At 33.7% G+C, this 25,771-nt stretch overlaps 1 protein-coding gene across 2 annotated transcripts; it reads left to right on the top strand.

Annotated features, from left to right (window-relative positions):
• Positions 1 to 1,256: 1,256 nt before the first annotated feature.
• LOC136828162 (mitochondrial enolase superfamily member 1-like) lies at positions 1,257 to 23,175 on the top strand. 2 transcript variants are annotated; one of them, XM_067085978.1, is made up of 11 exons: positions 1,257 to 1,558; positions 6,469 to 6,673; positions 9,598 to 9,700; positions 12,680 to 12,795; positions 14,115 to 14,269; positions 15,492 to 15,610; positions 16,066 to 16,223; positions 17,531 to 17,665; positions 19,021 to 19,192; positions 19,710 to 19,891; positions 22,255 to 23,175. In XM_067085978.1, exons 2-11 carry the CDS (start codon positions 6,575 to 6,577, stop codon positions 22,405 to 22,407), a joined length of 1,392 nt encoding a protein of 463 aa, XP_066942079.1. In that variant the 5' UTR covers positions 1,257 to 1,558; positions 6,469 to 6,574; the 3' UTR covers positions 22,408 to 23,175. The 2 variants fall into 2 exon arrangements, with proteins under 2 accessions (XP_066942079.1, XP_066942078.1); XM_067085977.1 differs by having other exon boundaries at positions 1,257 to 1,569.
• Positions 23,176 to 25,771: the final 2,596 nt, after the last annotated feature.

Below are 25,771 nucleotides of genomic sequence, written 5' to 3'. Positions count from 1 at the left end.
CCATTCGCACTAGACTCATAATGTATTCCGTAAACAAAAAGACTTGTTTTTGTATTTACATTTGGTCTTATTTGTATATTTCGTTAACAAAAAGATGTTCTTGTTTTTATATCTATATTTTGCCTCGTGTGCTTTGTTGCATGCAACTGCACGTGATGGAATTAATTGCAGGACACGGTAATTTGTTTGCATGATAAGCAAGCAATGTTGGTAGAACTGACGCTAGACCTAGTCTGGGATAAAGCTCTCTCTCTCTCTTCTCTCTCTCTCTCTCTCTCTCTCTCTCTCTGACCCCAAAACCACGAGACAACAGGACTCAAAGATTCAATAAAAGAAAAAGAAAAATAATAAAGATAAAAACAGTCCTTATTCGGAGGATCCAAAGCATTGACATTTTTGATTTTGTTCGTCTCTTGTCAAAATGTATCGGACATTTGAGATAACTTGTCACATTTACATTACTTTGAATCATTTGGAAGAGTTTTTAAATACGAGGGACATTTTATTAGGAGTTTTCATTTTAAAAACAACTTATAAAAACTCATAAACTACTTAATGTAAAGCTGTTTTCAATGAACATATCTGAACACTTGGGAGATCGCGATGCACTCTACGACCTTAGATGCAATTGGTGGCGAGGAAGTTGCTAATTAGTGTTTTAGTAATCGTTTTCCTGTTACGGTGACTCCCACCATAGCAACAGATATTTAAGAGTTTTATGAGCGATAATGACATGTAGGCTTTACATAACATTCATTAAAACTTATAAATAAGTACATTTAAACTGCTGTCACGTAAGTATATGAGCAAGCATCCCACTTTTCAAAGTGACGAACTGTACGATAATTTACAACAACTTTCAACGCTACTGCAAACCGTAACTAGAACGTATACCTCGTTTAACATAAATAACATAAAATACATAAAAAAAAAGAATACTTATAACTTAAGTAACAGCTTCAGAGCTGAATTAAAATAAATGATCTTATCTCTTTCAATAACTCCTAGCGAACTGTACGATAGTTTAAAACAACTTTCAACGCGATTTCAAACCGTAACTAGACCTTTAACTTTATTTACTTAAAATAAACTGCATAAGTTACGTCAACAAAAACTACTTATAACTTGAAGTAACTGCTTACGACCCGAATTAGAGTAAATAATAAACAACTATCTCATCAGATAACTTAAATAACTCAACCTAATAATGTACGATAACTCTCACCCGGACGTATAAAACACACGTGGTAACAGCGGCGGAAGGAGAAAGCTGCTTTGACGTTTAACAAAGTCAGGGACGGTCGCCACAGTTGCTGTTTCTCAGTGAGAAACAGAGGCAGCGAGAGAGAGAGAGGTAGAGAGAGAGAGTGTGTGTGAGATACAGAGAGATACAGAGCCCGTGAGGACCATAAAATTAAGCGAGTGGAATATTACGAGAAGTGTTAAATAAGGACGGTAGAAGGGCGATGGCCTGTGTGAATTTAGAACAGTAATAATTTAGCGGTTACGTGCTTGGAATAAATAAATCATTTGACAGGACCAGCGCCTATCTTACGAGGTGAATACGTGGTAAGATTAACTGTCTATCTATCTGTCTATGTATCTATCTATCTATAAAACTAAACGAATGATCAACATTAAACTTATATAAATGTTTTTGATAATAGAGCAAATGATTACAGCTACTGTTGTCAACTGGAGTTCTGCTTTGTACTTAGACTGGTTTTATTTTATAACTTTTAACTGGTTACTGTATTTAATTTAACATTATTTTAATTAAATAACTTATGAGGTATAGGATCTACACTTTACAGTGTCACAAAAATTTATATACAGTATATATATATATATATATATATATATATATATATATATATATATATAATATATATTATATAGACACATCGTATATGCTTATGTTGATACAGTATATGTATACACATTATACATACATGTATATTCTTGTAACTAAAAGCAATTTTACTCAATTTAACAATTTTATTTTTAGCATTAGTGTCATTAAAAAGAGCTAATCAGTGTCTAAACATATACATACATACATACATACATATATATGTATATATATATATGTATACATATACAGTATATCAATCTAGACCTAATGATTTGATCTATGTGCCTTCAGAAGCCAAATGCCCTTACATAAATTATCAGGGTACATTACAAACATGTCCTCTCCAGTGGGTATACTATGTACCCAGTAGGAAGAAGTGCCCGAATCAAGTTATCTGATAAGCGAGATGTGATATGATACACTGACGCCCTCAACATTCAAACATTAAACACGTAAACACTCTCTCTCTCTCTCTCTCTCTCTCTCTCTCTCTCTCTCTCTCTCTTGCTGAAATCAAGCAATAATCAATGAAGTTATTTCTGGATCAGTCGACTAGTACAAGGTTGATTTGAAAATGCAGGCCACTTGCACAAACGCTCTCTCTCTCTCTCTCTCTCTCTCTCTCTCTCTCTCTCTCTCTCTCTCTCTCTCTCTCTCCATGGATACTCAACGTTGTAGTCAAATAAACAATCAATGGAGTTACTCTTGGTCAGTCAACCACTGCAAAATTCATTTGAAATTGACGAACACATACACTCTCTCTCTCTCTTTCTCTCTCTCCATTGATCCGGTTCCACAATTCGGTATTTGGGCGTGAAAATTTGATGAACGCGCCTGCGGGCGAGCAGACTGAAGAAAAGTTTACTGGAACAAGTATGCAATATATATATATATATTTTTTTTTTGCATCTGGGTATTTTATTTTTTCTCTCTCTTTTCCTCTGTATTCCCAAGTGCTAATTCCTTCTTCTTGTCAGTCTTTCTGATAATCTGTACTTCTTTGTGTGCTCCTGGTTACAAAATTATCTCCTGTATCGATTATATTCGGCCGGGACTGTGTGTAACCTTTCCAGTGCACAGTAGGTTTAATCGACTTCTTCAAAGTGATGATTCTGAATAAAATTAGATAATTATTTTCCTTCCAATAATCATTATTAAGTCACTTAAGTCACAAGTGATTTTAACGTAATAATTTTGAATACAACTTGATAAATTATTCCTATCAATAATCATTATTAAGTTAAAACGATTTTAACGTGACAACTTTGGATAAAATTTGATAATTATTTTCCTCCCAATAATCATTACTAAGTCACAAACGATTATAACCTAATAATTTTAAATACAACTAGATAAATAATTCCTCCCAATAATCATTATTAAGTTAAAACGATTTTAACGTGAAAATTTTGAATAAAATTAGATCATTATTTTCATCCCAATAATCATTATTAAGTCACAAATTATTTTAACCTAATAATTTTGAATACAACTGGATATAGTTCTTCCCAATCATTAATAAGTTAAAAACGATTTTAATGTGATAATTTAAAACAAAATTAGATAATTATTTTCATCCTAATAATCATTATTAAGTCACAAGCGATTATAACGTGATAATTTGATAACCTTGAATCCAACTGGATGAATAATTTCTCTCCATAATCATTGGGCTGATTCAGTAAAAATCTCGACATAATTTTGCCAGTAACTTCACCAACATTCAGTTATGTCATATAAGTATTAATATCAATAACGTACAAAAGTAATTTCACGAAAATTACTAACATTTAGTTATGAATTAAAAGTATTAATATAAAAAAAACATATAAAAATAATTAAAGAATATTATATATCCCCACGTATTACTTGTACCATCCTAGCAGCCTGGCTATATATGTATATACCAGTTTTAGCTTGTAGTGACACCTGAGTCTCTAAACACACTTGTACCTACACTGAAAGCTGGGAACACGCAGGCACCTACACACATCCACACACTAAAACCGGTTAAATATAAGGTGTATTTATATATATATTATATATATATATATACAATATATATATATATATATATATATATATATATATATATATATATATATATATATATATATATATATATATATATATATATATATATATATATATATATACAGACCTTACAGACCTTACAATTCGTTAGGTTAGGTCCCTCATAGGCACCTTTGATGTCTATAACGCATCTTATATATTTTGCATCTTCCAGTCTTGGATGGTCTGGGATGCATCTTAGATATTTGTCGAGCTTATTCTTAAACACATCTACGCTCACTCCTGTTATGTTCCTCAGATGAGCTGGTAGCGCATTGAATAGACGCTGCATTATCGATGCTGGTGCGTGGTGGATTAATGTCCTATGTGCTTTCCTTAATTTTTCCATGCTTGCTCTTTTTGATAATTTTAGTTATGATGTTTTCGGTATCCTTCTATCTGTTTCCACTTGAATTACCATAGCGTTCTCTTCTCCTTTCAAGACTATATAAATTTAAGAATTGTAGTCTTTCCCAGTAGTCAAGGTCCTTAACTTCTTCTATTCTAGCTGTAAATGACCTTTGTATATGACATGTCAAAATATGCAGTCTATCGACTGGAAATGTCCACGTGTCAAATTCCTGTCATCCTAACAATTAGGAATGTTCGCGTGTCAAATTCTCGTCCGAATAACAATTGGTAATGTCGTGTCAAATTCCCGTCATCCTATCAATTGGGAAAGTTCACGTGTCAAATTCTCGTCCAAAAAACAATTAGGAATGTTCACGTGTCAAATTCCCGTCATCCTACCAATTAGGAATGTTCACGTGTCAAAGTCCCGTCCAAATAGCAATTGGTAATGTCTGTGTGTCAAATTCCCGTCATCCTACCAATTAGAAATGTTCACGTGTCAAATTCTCCTCCAAACAGCAAATGGCAATGTCCATGTGCCAAATTCCCGTCATCCTACCAATTAGGAATGTTCACGTGTCAAATTCTCCTCCCAATAGCAATTGGTAATGTCCGTGTGTCAAGTTACCGTCATCCTACCAATTAGCAACGTTCACGTGTCAAATTCCCGTCCAAATAGTAATTAGGAATGTCCGTGTCAAATTCCCGTCATCCCATCAACTGGGAATGTTCAAGTGTCAAATTCTCGTCCAAATAGCAACTCGTAATCTCCGTGTGTCAAATTCTCGTCATCCTATCAATTAGGAAATTTCACGTGTCAAAGTAGCATTCAAAAAGCAATTGGTGATGTCCATGTGTCAAATTCCCGTCATCCTATCAATTAGGAATGTTCACATGTCAAATTCTCGTCCAAATAGCAATTGGTAATGTCCATGTGTCGGTCTGGTTAGGGTATAGAGCAGTGGAATGCCCGCATGGGACATAGAAGAACCGGCAGAATGCCCTCTTAACAGGCACGTCAATCAGGCATTTGTGGTGACAGGTCTTAACTGAATTGCTGGCTCTGGCTCTCTCTCTCTCTCTCTCTCTCTCTCTCTCTCTCTCTCTCTCTCTCTCTCTCTCTAAGGGGCATTTTCGTTAAATGGTCAAAAGTAACTTGGAGTTTATGTGACTGTATTTATTTGTAAAGAACAACAGAAGCTTTTTCCTTTGTAATTAATCTCTCTCTCTCTCTCTCTCTCTCTCTCTCTCTCTCTCTCTCTCTCTTTTCCATTTCTCTCTCTCCTTTCCATTTACGGGGAACATATATATATATATATATATATATATATATATATATATATATATATATATATATATAGATATATATATATATATGTATATATATTTATATATATGTATATGTATATATATATTATATATATACATATATACACAGTACATTTATGGTTTTAAAGCTTTCAAATTATGACCATATAATGACACAATTATATTCAAAAGCACTCAGGTAACATTTCTCAGATAAAAATAGATAAAAATAAGTAAAGCAATTAAAAATCCTTAATCATACGTAATATTAATATTATATATATAATATATATAAATAATATATATTATGTATATATATATATACTGTATATATAAATAAATATGAAACATAAAATACTTATAAGTAAATACAAATAAAGAAATAAAAATGAATGGCTTGGCAAATTCATAAAATAATGAAATAATAATAATTATTAACACTCACCAAAAGTGAGACTTAAACCAGCTTCTGAAAAAGAAAAAAATAAAGATTATTAATAAAATTGCAATGAGTTTAATATATACGAGTATATATATATATATATATATATATATATATATATATATATATATATATATATTATATATATATATATATATATATATATATATATATATATATATATATAAATAAATATATATGCAATATGGTATGGTATAGAGAGAGAGAGAGAGAGAGAGCAAGAGAGAGAGAGAGAGAGAGAGAGAGAGAGAGAGAGAGAGAGAGAGAGAGAGAGAGAGTGCATACACATATATCACACAAAATTTTTAATAAACTTTTGAAAAAACAGGAGAATAAAAACTCTACATAACACAGGCCTAAAACTCACTCAATCTTTCACCATCACAATACACTTTTAACCACTTTCACCATTCCACAGATCCGGAGAAAGCCCTCACTTTCGCTCAGCTGACAACCGGCCGACTATTTGCAGTTGCAACTTCTTCCTTCTTGGGCTGAGTTACTGACAACAATTTGTGCCAACAATGACCAGTGTTGGCTGTGACGCCACAAAGGTCCGCGGCCTCTCCGTGAGAGATATTCGCTTTCCAACGTCCCTGCAATCTGATGGCTCGGACGCTATTGTGAGTCTTGTGGTTCCTTACATATATATATATATATATATATATATATATATATATATATATATATATATATATATATATATATATATATATATATGTATATATATATACATATATATATATTATATATATATATATATATATTGTTTATATATATATATATATATATATATATATATATATATATATATATATATATATATATATTTATTACAATTTATTTTAATAAGGCTATTAAAAATATATATATATATATATATATATTTATATATACATACATACATACATTTTAATTACATACATGTACATACATATATACATACATACATACATACATACATTACATATATACATACATAAACAGCCTAAAAATATCTCTTCCTTGTGGTGGTGAGGTAGAGGAAACTTATGAAAGAGAGAGAGAGAGAGAGAGAGAGAGAGAGAGAGAGAGAGAGAGAGAGAGAGAGAGAGAGAGAGAGAGAGAGAGAGAAATTTCCTTATACGTCGTTACTCCATGATGAATAAACACAAAACTCGCTTGTCACCATGGGGAAGAGAGAGAGAGAGAGAGAGAGAGAGAGAGAGAGAGAGAGAGAGAGAGAGAGAAGAGAGAAATTTCCTTTATACGTCGTTATTCCATGATGAATAAACACAAAACTCGCTTGTCACCATGAGAGAGAGAGAGAGAGAGAGAGAGAGAGAGAGAGAGAGAGAGAGAGAGAGAGAGAGAGAGAAATTTCCTTTATACGTCGTTACTCCATGATGAATGAACACAAAACTCGCTTATCACCATGAGAGAGAGAGAGAGAGAGAGAGAGAGAGAGAGAGAGAGAGAGAGAGAGAGAGAGAGAGATAAATTTCCTTATTAGTCTCTCCCTCCATGATGAATAAACCTTAAATTCAAGGCGAGGTCAGCCTGACCTCAGTTTAAAGTCAGGCTCAAACAACTTTCTATTATCTGCCTGACTTAACTAAGAGCGTTTGAAGACGCATTGTTGATGTATAATATAATGTGTTTGTATAATGTATCATCCCTACAAGATATATCAATCATTATACAGCTTATCACTTGACTAAAAAGTTATATAAATTGCTATAAAATTATGTAAGTGGTATAAGATTCAAAAAGTTTTGAATCTTATACCAGGTAATAATTCCTTGTGTGCATTGACACTCAGGTTCCAACTTCTTTTATGACTTGTATGGCCTAGTGGGCATAGCCCTTGCCTTTCAATTGAAAGACCTGGGTTCGATCCTGATGTGAGTCAGAAATTTATATATATACATATATATATATATATACATATATATATATATATATATATATATATATATATATATATATATATATATATATATATATATTATATATATATAAACCACATGATTTCGAATGTAAAATACATAAAAGACTCAATAAAAGACTAAAGTCTTTTATAAATCATTTATGTCTTTTTTAAATTAATAGTTTAATCTTATTCTTTCATTGATGGACCTCGAGATTGAGAGAGAACTGATTTACACTGTTGTTAAGATGAAGGTGCCATTTGTCACTCACTGCTTAGCATTCTCTCTCTCTCTCTCTCTCTCTCTCTCTCTCTCTCTCTCTCTCTCTCTCTCTCTCTCTCTCTCTCTCTCTCTCTCTCAAGGTGATGGATGACTTGCAATGATGTGCCTGCAAGTAAACACGATTGGCAAATGTTTGAAGTAGGAAAGTCACGAATAGCTTGGAAGTGTAATCATTTGAATAAGAGAAAAGGAAGAACAGTCATAAATATGGTTAGTTTAAGCCAAATTTAACTAAAATTAGATTAAAGAATAACTGGAAATAATGATTGAATTGAATACAGAATTTAGGCCAAAGGTCAAGCACTGGGTCCTATGAGGTCATTCAGTGCTGAAATGGAAATTAAGAGTGAAAGGTTTGAAAGGTGTAACAGGTTGCACTGTGAATCTATTATTAGGAGAGGTTGGAGAGTAAGATGGAAGACAGAGAATATGAAAGGAGGTACAGTAAACGGAACGAAAGGGGTTGCAACTAGGGGCCGAAGGCACACTGCAAAGAACCTAAAGTAATGCCTACAGTGGCACTAATCCCCCTATGGAGTCGAAATAATAATGAACCTTAAATTAAGTTGTAATTTTATTCCAAAATAGAATAACATCAAGATTTATAGAGTATTATTCATAAGTAAAAATATGAAAATATTATCTTCTCAGCGTTCAGAATTTCAAAGCCTCCTTTTGTTTATATAAAAAATGGCATAAATATGGTTATTTGGCTAAATTTAATCAATAGAACATTAAAAACGCTAGAAAATAATGATATACATTAAATTAAGTCTTAATTTTCACTCCAAAATAGAACAATATAAGATTTATAGAGTATTATTCAAAAGTAATCATATGAAAATATTACTTTCCCAGTGTTCAGAATTCCAACGCCTCTTTTTTTTATATAAAAACAGGCATAAATATGGTTATTTTAGGCTAAATTTCAATAAAAATACTTTAAAGAATATCATAAAATAATCAAATATTTTATATTAAGTCGAGTTTCATCCCAAAAACAAAAATAACATCAAGATATATATTCCCCGTAAGGGGGTAGTGCCGTCAGGGCACCTCACGGGGTGCACTGTAAGCATTGCTAAAGGTTCTTGCAGCGTCCCTTCGGCCCCTAGCTGCAACCCCTTTCATTTCTTTTACTGTACCTCCATTCACATTATCTTTCTTCCATCTTCCTATCCACCCTAATAATTATTCAGGACCTCATAGGTCCCAGTGCCTGGCCACTGGCCTAAACGCTATACTCCATTCCATACCAAGATTCATATGGCATCACTCAAAAGTAAACAAAGTAACTCTTATCCTCCCAGCGTTCAGAATTCAAACGCCTCCTTCTGTTAACATTTTCTTTCCAGCACCCAGACCCGGACTACTCCTGCGCCTACGTCATCGTGTACACAGATTCAGACCTTAAAGGACACGGCCTCACCTTCACGATCGGCAGGGGAACGGAATTAGGTGAGGACTCGAGATGCAGGAGGTGGTGAAGAGGAGGTGGGCAGGTTAATTGCATCTCCTTCCCACCTGTTCACATGTGGATTGACTTAATAGACGTCGAACGGGAAGTGTTCCTGTATCTGTTGTCGATCTTTTACGTTGGTTATTTTATTTGTTGTTTTACTTGTTTGAGTTGAATATAGAATTTAGGCCAAAGGAACAAAGGAACGAAATAATAATAATAATAATAATAATAATAATAATAATAATAATAATAATAATAATAATTTCAGCCAGTCACAGGAAGTGTTCATTCATGAATCAGAAGTTCGGCTCCCAAGGAGATATTATGTTCACCTTTACTTATAATTACCACTTACTCCAAGATTTCACCTATGAATGACCTAGTTCCCCAATTACCAAAACAAGGAGAGTTACTTCCCTTATTGCATTTCCCCTTGAGAGAGAGAGAGAGAGAGAGAGAGAGAGAGAGAGAGAGAGAGAGAGAGAGAGAGAGAGAGAGAGAGAGAGAGAGAGAGACCTTCAGGAAGGTTGTACTGACAGTGGGATACATCTTCCTTATTGTATTTTGTAAGAACGGCTGTATTATTGTATTCCACCCTGGAGAGAGAGAGAGAGAGAGAGAGAGAGAGAGAGAGAGAGAGAGAGAGAGAGAGAGAAGATAAATCGTACTGATGATCCCAAAGATTGTATTTTGTAACTGCCGTGTTATTGTGTTCTCCTGAGAGAGAGAGAGAGAGAGAGAGAGAGAGAGAGAGAGAGAGAGAGAGAGAGAGAGATAAATCGTACTGATGATCCCAAAGATTGTATTTTGTAACTGCCGTGTTATTGTGTTCTCCTTGAGAGAGAGAGAGAGAGAGAGAGAGAGAGAGAGAGAGAGAGAGAGAGAGAATTCCTGAGTGTGTTTTGTTCTGGGTAATAAGATTTTCGTGTACATCTTAAGTGGAATGAAAATGAAAATGTAAAAATGAGAGAGAGAGAGAGAGAGAGAGAGAGAGAGATGACCTTAGGCAAGGTTACACTGAAGCGATCTGCGTGGTTGCTCATGAAAATAGCGTATTATTATGTTCTGCCGTTTTTAAAAACAATTTTAAGGTTGTTTCAATGATTTTAGGTTACCATTATATATATATATATATATATATATATATATATATATAAAGATATATATATATATATATATATATATATATATATATATATATATATATATATATATATATATATATATATATATATATATATATATAATCGTTGTTCTAATTCATCTACAAGTCACGCAGAAATGTTGATGTTTATAACTGTAAATTTTATTCAGCAACTTTAATGATTCTCTCTCATGCTTTTCCATGCCCGTCTGCACAGTGTCATGATAAGCAACGACTTAATTCATGAACAGCGTTTCTATTGATGCATGGCGTAATATCTTGACCTTGTTACACCGACTCTCTCTCTCTCTCTCTCTCTCTCTCTCGTTAGTATATATGTTATTTAATTGTTCGTGTTTATATTTATATTTCTCCCTCTCTCTCTCTCTCTCTGTGTTTAATGTATGTTACATATGATTTTTGTTTTATAGGTTATATTTTCCCCTTTCTCTCTCCTCTCATCAGTATATAATATATATTATTTAATTGTTCTCTCTCTCTCTATCTCTCTCCCTCTCTCATTAATCTATAATATGTATTATTTAATTGTTCTTGTTTATATTTATATTTCTCTCTCTCTCTCTCTCTCTCTTTCTCTCTGTTGTATGTATGATTTTTGTTTTAGAGCTTGTATTTTCCTTTCTCTCTCTCTCTCTCTCTCTCTCTCTCATTAGTATATAATATATATTATTTAACTGTTCTTGTTTATCTCTCTCTCTCTCTCTCTCATTACATATTATATGTATTGTTCTTGCCTTTATTTGTAAGTTTCTTGCTCATATTAATCAAAATACTCATTTTCGGTGTTAACGACCTTCCTTGCAGTGACGCCACGTTAATATAAATCGGTTAGTGAATAGGGCCAGTGGTTGCTATTTTAGCCAGTCATGCTGTCAGTTATATCACTTAGTAACTGAGCTTCAGTCAACCACTGTATAAAGATAAGGGGTTCGTTATCAGTTTGTCCAGTGGTTTATCATACCCACTAAAGACTTCAGACTGTTTACTATCAAAAGTACTTACTGAGAACTACCTTCTGCCCTCAGATCTTAAAAACTACTGAGGCTAGAGGGCTGCAAATTGGTATGTTGATCATCCACCTTCCAATCATCAGACATACCAAATTGCAGCCCTCTAGCCTCATTAGTTTTTGATTTTATTTAAGGTTAAAGTTAGCCATAATCGTACATCTGGCGGTTATATATGGCAGGCCACCACCGGGTCGTGGTTAAAGTTTCATGGGCCGCGGCTCATACAGCGTTATACCGAGACCACCGATAGATAGATCTGTTTTCGGTGGCCTTGATTATACGCTGTAGCGGCTGTAAAGAAAACTGGATTGCGCTGAAGGAACTTCGGCGCATTTTTGACTTGTTTAATATTCACTGCAATGTACTTGTAAACCGGAATGGTTTATTAAAATTATTTTCTAAATTATTATTATTATTATTATTATTATTATTATTATTATTATTATTATTATTATTATTCGGAAGATGAACCCTATGCATGTGGAATATTATTATTATTATTATTATTATTATAATTATTATTATTATTAAGAAAATAAACTCCTGTTCATACGGACCATTATTATTATTATTATTTATTATTATTATTATTATTATTATTATTATTATTATTATTATTATTATTATTCATAAGATGAGCCCTATGCATATGTAATGTTATTATTATGATTATTATTAAGAAGAAGATAAACTCGCTTTCATATGGAACATTATTATTATTATTATTATTATTATTATTATTATTATTATTATTATTATTATTATTATTATTATTATTATTGCGTTGTTTCTCCTTCCAGTGGTCCAAGCTGTGAAATCTCTGGCTCATGTGATCGTGGGAAAAAAATTGAAGGACATATTCAACAATTTCGCTCTGACTTGGCGGGAGTTGACTTCTGAGTCCCAGATAAGATGGGTGAGTGTTGTTTCTCCGCTGATTTGATCGAGTGTTGTTTCTCTGCTGATTTGATCGAGTGTTGTTTCTCTGCTGATTTGATCGAGTGTTGTTTCTCTGCTGATTTGATGAGGTGGTGTTTGTCTTTCTAAGAGATGTTTTGGTGTTGCTTTATCTGGTGAATTTAATTCACTTCTGGGTCTCAGATAAGATGAGTGTGTCAACGAGGCGTTGTTTCTATGGTGATTTGATCAAGTGTTGTTTCTCTGCTGATTTGATGAGGTGGTGTTTGTCGTTCTAAGAGGTGTTTTGTTGTTGTTTTAGCTGGTAAATTTGATTGACTTTTGGGTCTCATATAAGATGAGTGTGTCAACGAGGTGTTGTTTCTCTGGTGTTTTTATTGAGTGTTGCTTCTCTTAATTTTATTAGTTGTTTCTCTACTGACATTATGTGTTGTTTCCCTGGTTAATTTATTAGGTGTCGTTTTTCTTCTGATCTGAGGTGTTTCTCTGCTGATTATATGAGGTGTTGTTTCTCTGCTGATTTTATGAGGTGTTGTTTCTCAGCTGATTTTAAGAGGTGTTGTTTCTCTGCTGATTTTTTCAGGTGTTATTTCTCTGCTGATTTTTCTAAGTGTTGTTTCTCTAATGATTTTATTAGGTGCTGTTCCTCTACTAATTTTACGAGGTGTTGTTTTTGTACCAATTTCATTTGGTGTTGTTTCTGTACTGATTTTACTAGGCGTTGTTTCTCTGATGATTTTCTTGGGTGTTGTTTCTGTTTCTAAACTGATTTTATTAGACATTGTTTCTCTACTGTTTCTCCACTGATTTTATTAACCATTGTTACTCTGCTGATTTAATGAAGTGTTGTTTCTCTACTGTCTTTCTTAGATGATGTCTCTCTGCTGTTTCTCCACTGATTTTATTAGGCATTGTTTCTCTGCTGATTTTATTAGGTGTTGCTTCTCAACTGATTTTATTAGATGCTGTTTCTCTTCGAAATTTACTATTGGGTGTTGTTTCATTGCTGATTTTTTTTAGGTATTGTTTCCCTATCTAATTAACTAGGCGCTGTTCTTCGCCTGATTTTACGAGTACGTGTTGTTCCTCTACTGATTTTACCATGTGTTGTTCCTCTACTGATTTCATTAGGCGTTGTTTCTACACTGTTTCACCAATGATTTCACTAGGCGTCATTTTTTCTCTGCGATTTTCATGAGGTGTTGTTTCTCTGCTGATTCGACTATTTAAGCAGAAATCATCACAAAAAAATCTCTACCTAAAAAAAAAAAAATACACTAAAACATCCTCCTTCACTCCACCCTCCGAACATTGCAGGTGGGCCCCGAGAAGGGCGTCATCCACTTGGCAGTGGCTGCCATCGTCAATGCCCTATGGGACCTTTGGGCACGGATGAACTGCAAACCCTTGTGGGAGTTTCTGGTCGACATGGAACCTGAAAAGTTGGTCTCCACCATCGACTTCAGATACATGTGAGAGTTGTTTTTCTTCTTGGTTTTGTCAGATAAGAATTCGAGGCAATTTGAAAAATAGGGAGAACTTGTCTTTTTGGTTTTTGAAAAATTGTGTTAAAATAATTCTCCTTTTATTTTAATGATTCACGTTCATTTTTCTCTGCTTATTTATTCATTTGTTGATCTATATTTATCTTTTCTCATAACTGATATTCTCTCTTCTTTCTGCATTTTCTATTATCTTCTGTATTTTCTCTCAAATGAACACCATAATAATAATAATAATAATAATAATAATAATAATAATAATAATAATAATAATAATAATAATAATAATAATAATAATAATAATACCTTTTTTCTGTGGAACAGTCTCGAATCATTTTCCCTTCGAGATAATTAATGATGAACTTGACTTCCTTGTATTTTCATTTTCATTTTAATCACATCATACATTTTGCTTGCAATTTTAAAGCAAGGAGCAGATGGCTTTGCCTGTAAAGATAATTTTGGGAAACTTTATTTCCTGTTATGTCCGTAAAATATAATGTTAATAATTTTTCATTAATTTGATTTACCAGGAAGCTTAAATCTTGGGCCAATTTCAACTACTTTCTTAATTACTTAAAGCATTCTGATTTACCTAAAAATATTTCAGGAAAACTGTATTTCCTGTTGTGTCTGTAAAATTTAATTTATAATTTAAATTCACCTCAATTGCATAAATTTAAATTTTGACCAATTTGACATGTATTCTTAATTACTGAAAGCACCCTGTTTTACCCGTAATTTTTTTTTTTTTTAGAAAACTTTACTTCATGCTATATCTGTAAAATTTAATTTTAATTTTAAATTTACCTCATTTACCTGCAAATTTAAAGTTTGACCAATTTTACCTGTATTTTTTTTTAATTACTGAAAGAACCCTGTTTTGCCTGTAAATATATTTTTTTTTAGAAAACTTTATTTCCTGTTATGTCCGTAAAATTTAATTTCAAATTGAAATTCATCTCATTTACCTGCAAATTTAAATTTTGACCAATTTTACCTGTATTTACTAATTACTGAAAGCACCAAATATTGTCAAATTTTCATCAATTTTATTTACATGGAAATTTAAATCTTGGGTCAATTTTACCTGTATTCTTAATTATTCAAAGCACCCTGTTTTACCTGTAAATATTCCAGGAAAACTGTATTTACCATTATGTCTGTATTTACTGAAGTACATTATTTACAGTGGGGATGTACTGACTCCCGCGGAAGCTGTGAAGATGTTGAAGGAGATGGAAAGCGGGAAGGATGTTCGAGAGGCCCACATGAGACAGAAGGGGTATCCTGCGTACACGACGGCAGCCGGTGAGTAACAATATATATACATATATATGTATATGTATATTTATATACATAAATATGTATATACATAACTGTATATACATGTATGTGTATATATATATAACTATGTATAAATATATAAACATATAAATAAATTATATAAATATATATATATATATATATATATATATATATATATATATATATATATATATATATATATATATATATATATATATGTGTGTGTGTGTGTGTGTGTGTGTGTGTGTGTGTATGTATATATATATATATATATATATATATATATATATATATATATATATATATATATATATATATATATTCTTACACTGAAAACCAATAAATCAAATTCCAAGGAACTGACTAATGACTGAAACCCCCTCTCTCTCTCTCTCTCTCTCTCTCTCTCTCTCTCTCTCTCTCTCTCTCTCTCTCTCTCTCTCTCTCTCTCTCCTCAGGATGGCTAGGATACTCCCAGCAGAAGATCGAGCGTCTCCTGAAGCAGTACATGGTGGAGGGATGGAGACACTTCAAGATCAAGGTCGGGCAGAATCTCGAGGACGACAAGAGAAGGTGCAAGATCGTCAGGGACCTCATCGGCAGTGACAAGACTCTCGTGAGTGTTTGAGGAAGCGAGATTCTGTCGTGAGTGTTTTTGGGAAAGTAAGATTCTCTTTGAGTGTTTGGGGAAGTGAGATTCTGTTGTGAGTGTTTTTGGGAAAATAAGATTCTTTCTTGAGTGTTTGGGAAAGTGAGATTCTGTCGTGAGTGTTTTTGGGAAAGTAAGACTCTCTTGAGTGTTTTGGGAAAGTAAGACTCTCATGAGTGTTTGGGGAAGTAAGACTCTCTTGTGAGTGTTTTGGGAAAATAAGACTCTCTTGTGAGTGTTTTGGGAAAGCAAGACTCTCTTGTGAGTGTTTTGGGAAAGTAAGATTCTCTCATGGGTGTTTTGGGAAAGTAAGACTGTCGTGAGTGTTTTTGGGAAAGTAAGACTGTCGTGAGTGTTTTTGGGAAAGTAAGACTCTCTCATGAGTGTTTGGGGAAAGTAAGACTCTCTTGTCACTGTTTCTGGGAAAGTAAGACTCTGTCATGAGTGTTTTGGGAAAGTAAGATTCTCTCGTGAGTGTTTTGGGAAAGTAAGATTCTCTCGTGAGTATTTGGGGAAGTAAGGTTCTCTCGTGAGTGTTTGGGGAAAGTAAGATTCTCTCGTGAGTGTTTGGGAAAAGTAAGACTCCTTGAGAGTGTTTTTGGGAAAGTAAGACTCTGTCTTAAAAAGCATTTTTTCAAAGTGAATGACTCTCTAGGTGAGTGTTTTGGGAAAGTAAGATTCTCTCTACTCCAATATTTGGGGTTGTGTAAAAAAAACATCTCTTTCGAATTTCAGACACGAGCATTGAGATTATTAACCAGACTAATTACCAGAAATTTAATAAGAGCCACTGTTTCTACTTCAATTCCAGATTATTATTATTATTATTATTATTATTATTATTATTATTATTATTATTATTATTATTATTATTATTATTATTATTATTATTCAGAAGATGAAACCTATTCATATGAAACAAGCCCATCAAAGGGGCCATTGACTTGAAATTCAAGCTTCCAAAGAATATTAAGGTGTTCATTAGGAAGAAGTAAGGAGGAGGTAAAGGGAAGTACATAAAGAGGATATCCCACTTATAACAAAAAAATAAATTAATAGAATAATAAATAGATAAAAATACATTAAAATGCAAGAAGAATAGTATTAGGGTAGTAATGCATTGCATCTTCTCTTGAACTTCTCAAGTTCCAATTGCACAGTCGATGCAAACCAGAAATTCAATAAGAGCCACTATCTCTGCTTCAATTCCAGATGGTCTATGGCTATGCAAACCAGAAATTGAATGAAAACCTCTAATTCCTCCTCAATTGCAGATGGTCGACGCGAACCAGAAATGGGACGTGGACCAAGCCATCGCCTGGATGAAGGAACTGGCTCCATACAAACCCCTCTGGATCGAGGAACCAACAAGTCCTGATGACGTTTTGGGACACCTGGAAGTAGCCAAGGTAACTGGTTTTGGAAATACACCTGGAAACACCTGAGATTTATGGATTTGACTGATTACCAGTTGTACACAGGTGTATGAGGAAGATAGATGGTCCTAGGGTGTATGAATCTGGTAGATTGACAGGCGTACCAAGGTGTATGGATTTGATGGAATTCCAGGTGTACTAAGATGTATGAGGAAGCAAGGTGTTTCTAGAGAGTATGAATTTGGTAGATTGACGGGTGTACCAAGGTGTATGAATATGATGGATTGCCAAGTATACCGAGGTGTATACAAGGTGTAAGAATATGATGGAATTTCAATGTATGGAGTCTACAGGAGTGCTTGTTTATTAGCATAAATTTTTGTGTGTTTTTTTCTATTTTTATTCATATGTTGTTCACAAAATAATGTAATAATGGCTTGCAGTCGTCAATATACAATATTTCTCGTATGAAATCAATTATGCCCAGTCATGAATACGTCTGTTTGTTTTGTTAAATGCGTATTATCCATGCGTCCTGAAATGCACTTTCCATAAAAACTACAGTTTACCAACTCAAGAGAAAATGTCTACATTTCCTCCATTTCTTTACTAAAAGGATTCAAGCTGGCCTTGTGTCCTCAGTTTAGAAAGAAAATATATAACATAAACAATACTTCTTCACACACACACACACACACACACACACACACACACACACACACTTCCTGAGGGTAGTTCCCACACAAACTACATTTTAGAAACTCGAAATGAAACGAGATATTCCTTAACTCAAAATGAAAGGGAGAAATCCCATCAATTCTTTTCACAAAAAGTCTCCACCTGGCTTTGTATCTTCAGTTTATAAAGGAAATATATAATATAAACAATGCTTCTCCTCACACACACGTTCTGAGAAGCAGTTCCTACAAACTATATTTTAGCAAGTCGAAATAAAACGAGATATTCCTCAACTCAAAATGAAAGGGAGAAATCCCATCAGTTCCTTTCACTATAAGTCTCCACCGGGCTTTGTATCTTCAGTTTATAAAGAAAGTATAGAGCAAAAACAATGCTTCTTCACACACAAACACACACACACACACACATCCTGAGAGCAATTCCTACAAACGACAATTTAGCAACTTGAGAGGCAACGAGCAATCCCATCAATTCCTCTCACTAAAAGGCTTCACCTGGCTTTGTATCTTCAGTTTAAAATGAAAATGTGTAATATAAAGAATGCTCCTTCACACACACACACATTCTGAGAAGAAAGTCCTACAAACTACAATTTAGCAACTCGGAAGGCAACGAGAAATTCCTCAACTAGAAAGGCAACGAGAAATCCCATCAGTTCCTCTCACTGAAAGGCGCCCCCCTTTCCACAGGCTTTGAAACCCCTCGGAATCGGCGTGGCCAGCGGGGAGATGTTCCAGAACAGAGTGATCTTCAAGCAGATGCTCCAGTCCGGAGCCCTCTCCTTCTGCCAAATAGACGCTTGCAGAGTGGGTGGCGTCCCTGAGGTCTTGGCTATATACCTCATGGCTAAGAAATTCAATGGTAGGGGGTTTTTGTAGTGTTATTAATTAATCTATTTTCAAATGAGGCCAATTCTTGACTTGAGATTCTAATTGGATTCTCACGCTGACCCTTTATCTTTCCCCAGTGCCCGTCAGCCCAATTCCTCCCGACCTTTGACCTGATTTTATTCTTAAATTGACCTTTCTTCCCCCTCCCCCCGGGAAAAATATTAAGTAATTTATTTTCAAATGAGGCCAATTCTTGACTTGAGATTTTAATTGGATTCTAAAGCTAACTCTTCTGCTTTCCCCAGTGCCCGTCAGCCCAATTCCTCCCGACCTTTGACCTGATTTTATTCTTAAATTGACCTTTCCTTCCCCAACGCCCCCGGGATAAATATTAAGTAATTTATTTTCAAATGAGGCCAATTCTTGACTTGAAATTCTAATTGGATTCTCAAGCTGACCCTTTATCTTTCCCCAGTGCCCGTCAGCCCAATTCCTCCCGACCTTTGACCTGATTTCATTCTTAAATCGACCTTTCTTCCCACCCCCAGTGCCCGTGTGCCCCCACGCGGGGGGCGTCGGCCTCTGCGAGATGGTCCAGCACCTCCAGATTTGGGACTACATAAGCCTGTCAGGAACCACGAAAGACAGGCTGATTGAATATGTGGACCATCTTAAAGGCCACTTCAAGTACCCGAGAGTTCTCAAGGACTGTCATTACATGCCACCGATTGTAAGATGGAATTTTTCTCTTTTTAATATTGATGAATGATTTACTTTTTTTTTTTTTTATCTCAGTTCTGTTTGTTTGATAGATTGAAAAAATTTGCAATGATGAATCACTGCAGTTCGTTATAATGAATTATATGTGAATGTGATGAATCGTTGCTGTTCGTTGTAATGAATTATTTGTGATGAATCGTTGCAGTTCGTAGATGGTGAATTAATGCAGTTCGTTATAATGAATGATAGATGATGAAGTACTGCAGTTCGTTATAATGAATGTGATGAATCGTTGCAGTTCGTTATAATGAATTATATGTGATGAATCGTTGCAGTTCGTATGATGAATTATATGCGATGAGTCATAATAACTAGTCATACATCATTATACATCATCTTCCAAAAATGATGATGGTGTAATCCTGTCATCTTAACAAAAAACAAATCAATGGAATTAAAAAATAAAAAAGTACGCATCAATTTCGCTAGTTAACAAGTCAAAAATGCGCCGAAGTTTCTTCGGCGCCATCGAGTTTTCTGTACAGCCGCTACAGCGTATAATCAAGGCCACCGAAAATAGATCTATCTTTCGGTGGTCTCGGTGTAATGTTGTATGAGCCGCGGCCCATGGAACTTTAACCAAGGCCTGGTAATGGCCTGTCCTATATCGTTGGCAGAAGCACGATTGTGGCTAAATTTGACCTTAAAAAATAAAAACTACCGAGGTTAGAGGGCTGCAATTTGGTATGTTTGATGATTGGAGGGTAGATAATCAACATCCCAATTTGCAGCCCTCTAGCCTCAGTAGTTTTTAAGATCTGAGGGCTGAAAGGATAAAGTGCGGACGGACAGACAAAGCCGGCACAACAGTTTTCTTTACAATAAACTAAAATTACAACTGTCTGGATCGAGCTAAGAAAAAGAGAGGAACCCAAATTTAATGAATATCTAATGTGCCTCGTTTTTTGACAGTTATTCATGTCTGTTCTTTATAAAAGTTTTTTTTTTATTTCAGAATAGAATAGAATACAGAATTTAGGCCAAACACTGGGAGCCATGAGGTCATTCAAAGCTCACAGGAAAAAGGTTTGAAAGGTGTAACAGGGGGAAAACCTCAAAGCAGTTGCGTTGATGAATCACCTGTTAGGAGAAGGTGGAAAGTCATTTAAAAAAAAGAGAATATGAAAGGAGGTACAGTAAAAGGAATGAAAGCGGTTGCAGCAGCCAGGGGCCATGGAAGGGACCTGCAAAGAACCTTAATTAATGCCTACAGTGCACCGCATGAGCTGCAATGACGGCACTACCCACCTACGGGAGATTCTTCTTAAAAAACACTATAATCTCCCTTACACTTCTTATTGAATTTCCCTTAGAGATTCTTTCCAGTACTTCCTGGAAGAAGGCGGGGTTCCAGACTGTGGGGTTTTGAACCTTTTATCCTGGAATGTTAATTAATTTACGGTTTGTTTCTCCCTTTGCAAGAACTCATTCCACTGTGCGTTTACAACTGAAGGTTTTTACTGTAAATGAACTTTTTATTTACATGGTCGAATTAGGTAATTGTAATCACTGCAGCGTCTATTCTTGTGGGCGTAGCCATCACAAATTCACCTGCGTAGCGGGGTACTTGCGGTCAGTGCACCTCAAGGGAAGCACTGTAGGCATTACTTAAGGTTCTCTGCGGCGTCCCTTGGACCCTTAGCTGCAACCCCTCTCATTCGTTTTACTGCGCCTCCGTTCATATTCTCTTTCTCGTCTCTTTCTTCCCTCTCGCTTTTCACATTCTTCTAACAATTGTTTCCCTCCTGTTACGCCTTTCAGACCTTTTAAAAGGAGAATGACAGTATCTGCATCTGATGACAGCGGTAATAATAATAATAATAATAATAATAATAATAATAATAATAATAATAATAATAATAATAATAATAATAATAAATTAAAATAGAAAGAATATAAAAATTTAAATATATATAATAATAATCATCTTCATTATCATCCTCACAATAATAATAATAATAATAATAATAATAATAATAATAATAATAATTACAATAATAAAAAATAATAATTATATTGTACAATAATAAAAAATATTAATAATATTACAACAATAATAATAATAAGAATAATAATAGTAAAAATAATAATAATCATAATAATAACAGCAATAATAATAATATTAATAATAATAATAATAATAATAATAATAATAATAATAATAATAATAATAATAATGACATTATACAATAATAAAAAATATTAATAATAATTACAGCAACAAAATTAATAATAATAATAATAATAATAATAATAATAATAATAATAATAATAATAATAATAATAATAACAACGACCCCTTATCTATTCCAGAGCGCAGGATACAGCGTCGAGATGTGGGAGAAGACCTTAATGGATTACGAATATCCTTACGGCCCCGAATGGAAGAAACTCTTCGCAAATGGGTCCTACGTAGATCCTAGCGAAGCTCCTACGCCTGTCTGCGAGCATACCCACGGGCTGTAAAAGCAGGGGTAGGGCCAGCAGGCACCAGCAGGAGAAGCTAGCAGGACCAGTAGCGCAGGAGAAGCGTCTAAACTCTAAAGGAATAGCGGAGGTCCCTAGGAATATGAGGAGGTTTCCACAGTGTACTACTTAATTTTGGTTTACTATTATTATTATTATATATATTATTTGAAGGGAGTAGACCCTATTTTAAACAGGTCTTATTGAAAAGGATGGCTGTATTATGCGAATTTATCTTATATAGTATCTTCCTTATCATAAGGAAGATAGAAAAGACACTATATAAAATAAATTCGCATAATACAGCCATCCTTTTCAATAAGACCTATTATTATTATTATTATTATTATTATTATTATTATTATTATTATTACTGTTTCCAAGGAATTCTAGACAGTGACTTTCAATTACTATTATTATTATTTCCCAGAAATTCTAGACAGTTGTTAGTGACTTTTCAAAATTATTATTATTATTATTATTATTATTATTATTATTATTATTATTATTATGGATTTTTGTTTTAGTCTGCATTGCAAGATATTTTATTATGTTAAAATTCCTCATTATTATAATTATTATTATTATTATTATTATTATTCCAAGAGATTTTGTTATATATCCAATTTGAGTGCCATTTTTCTCTGTCAGGTCATATACTTAAAATTTGTAATCCCACGAGTGAGTGATTCATTAGCACTGGAAGTTATGTTGATTGAATATTTTTAATGTTTTTATATTAAATTTAGGTCTAAAATTATTAAATCATTTATGACAGTTTTATATCCTAAGGTCTCTTGATTTCATAAAGCCACGAAAGCTTTGTTTTACGACAGGCTATCTTCTGAGAGCCGCTGACATAATGCCCAATGTTTTTACAATTTCCCTTGAAAGGGTTTCATTCACAAACGCATATCTGAGTTTAAAAGCTTAATAAAAGTCAAACTTTGTGCAGCTTTGGAGCCTAAGGATTTCTCAAAGCTTCTGAAGTGAAAATACTTTGTATATTTTCTATACTGAATTTTTAAAATCAACATAGGCCTACCTGACAGCTTGTTAAACCACTAGGTTTTGTTGGACACTCAAAAAGTCTGACAGTAACATTCAAAAGTTCTGACAGTTTAGAAGTCTGACTTCTGGAACGTTTTCTACACTGAGTTTTGAATCCACATAAGCCTATTTGTATATCCCACAGTCTTACAGATTAAACCTTTAGATTTTGTTGAATATTCAAAAGTTCTGACAGTCTAAAAATCTGTCTTTCTGAGTCTGAGTTGAGGCTTAAATCCACATAGGCCTATTTGTATATCCCACAGTCTTACAGATTAAACCTTTAGATTTTGTTGAACATTCAAAAGTTCTGACAGTCTAAAAATCTGTCTTTCTGAGTCTGAATTGAGGCTTAAATCCACATAGGCCTATTTGTATATGTGACAATCTTAATGATTAAACCACTAGGTTTTGCTGAACATTCAAAAGCTCTGACAGTCTCAATATCTGACTTTATGAAGATGGAGTCTAAAGATTTAGTATTTTGAATATTTCCTATATTGGAGTTTAAATCCACACAGGCCTATATGTATATCTGACAATCTTTATTAAGCATCTAGGTTTTGTCAAACATTCAAAAGTTCTGACAGTCTAAATATATGAATATTTGAAACTGAAGTCAAAAGATGTAGTATTTTGAATACTATTTATTGTCTTTGTGATATATTAGTGATATATGTAAGTGTTCAATCAACAGGCACCAATTATGATTGATTGCTGGAAATAATAATATTTTTGTGCCTTTTGTAACATATAACAAACATGGCAGTCTACATATCTGACTTTCTGAAAATGGAGTCAAAAGATTTATTATTTTGAAAACTGTTTATTGTATTTGTGATATATTAGTGAATATATGTAAGTGTTATGTCAATAGGCACCAATTATGATTGACTGCTGGAAATAATATTATTTTTGTGCCTTCTGGAATATATAACAAACATTCGTGTGTGTATGTGCATATTTTAAATTTTACTTTAGAACTGTATAAAGTGATTTGTATGTATACAAATGTATGAAATAGTGTCCTGCTCTCTCTCTCTCTCTCATTGTAAAGCTGTAAAGGGCAATATATAATTACATAAATGTATGAAACATCTTAGCTTTCAGGATAGTGAGAAAGGAAACATCTTCTCTCTTTCAGGATACTAATTATAGAATAGGTATACAACTCTCTCTCTCTATGAAACTCTTTATCTTCTTTCTCTCTCTCTCTCTCTCTCTCTCTCTCTCTCTCTCTCTCTCTAATTATAGAATAGGTATACAACTATACGTACGTATGAAACAGTGTGTTTATCTTCTTTCAAGAGAATGAGAGAAGCAATTTTCTCTCTCTCTCTCTCTCTCTCTCTCACTGTATAGGATAATGTATAAATACACAAATGTATGAGCAGTGTCGTAATATTCTTTCAAGGGAATGAGAGAGGCACTCTCTCTCTCTCTCTCTCTCTCTCTCTCTCTCTCTCTCTCTCTCTCTCTCTCTCTCTCTCTCTCTCTCTCTCTCTCTCTCTCTCTCTCAGCAGTGTACAGGGTAACTGTAATTATTGAAACGTATGAAATTGTAACGTAATCTTCTTTTCAGGTAAAATGAAAAAGGAAATTCTCTCTCTCTCTCTCTCTCTCTCTCTCTCTCTCTCTCTCTCTCTCTCTCTCTCTCTCATGGTATCTAATCACCTATGGGGCTCACTTCCTGTTGGCAATTTCATAACAAGTAAAACAGCAACGTATTATTTCGTTGAATAAAAATTTTTTTTAATAACTGTCTCATATATTTAGCCCAACCCATGTGAATATAAATATGGATTTAATATAAGTTTAATTTAGTTAATATGCGCATATGTAGAGCATGTGGTGGTAGTTACGTGGTGGAGATGGTTTGGGTAAATTGGTGTATATATGAAATTATCAAATGATTAAATATATATATATATATATATATATATATATATATATATATATATATATATATATATATATATACATACATACATATGTATACATATATATATATATGTATATATACATTATGTATATTTATATTATCTAGGATATAATCAAAATTAATATTAACTAATTTTATGAGACATTAACACCCATTATCAGCTCCTAACCTCAAACACATTCTCTCTCTCTCTCTCTCTTTTTATAGAGCCCCGAGGGTTGATACAACGGAAGCCCAGTGGTCCACTTCCTCCCAATTTCCTGTGTGACGTCACAACATCCGGGGTCAGGCAAAGCATGTTGGCTACCTCCCGGAATTTCCTCCTACTGCGCGTGCGCGGCTGATCTCTTCCTTTTTGACGCATTTTAAACT

Source organism: Macrobrachium rosenbergii, chromosome 42 (genome assembly GCF_040412425.1).
Source record: "Macrobrachium rosenbergii isolate ZJJX-2024 chromosome 42, ASM4041242v1, whole genome shotgun sequence".
Lineage (NCBI taxonomy): Eukaryota > Metazoa > Arthropoda > Malacostraca > Decapoda > Palaemonidae > Macrobrachium > Macrobrachium rosenbergii.
This window is presented reverse-complemented; position numbering and strand designations above follow the sequence as displayed.

Coding starts and splice junctions, on each gene's coding strand:
- LOC136828162 (XM_067085978.1), top strand. CDS start 6,575: ATGACCAGTGTTGGCTGTGACGCCACAAAGGTCCGCGGCCTCTCCGTG. Junction 12,796..14,114: donor CTGAGTCCCAGATAAGATGG/GTGAGTGTTGTT, acceptor CGAACATTGCAG/GTGGGCCCCGAGAAGGGCGT. Junction 19,892..22,254: donor GTCATTACATGCCACCGATT/GTAAGATGGAAT, acceptor TATCTATTCCAG/AGCGCAGGATACAGCGTCGA.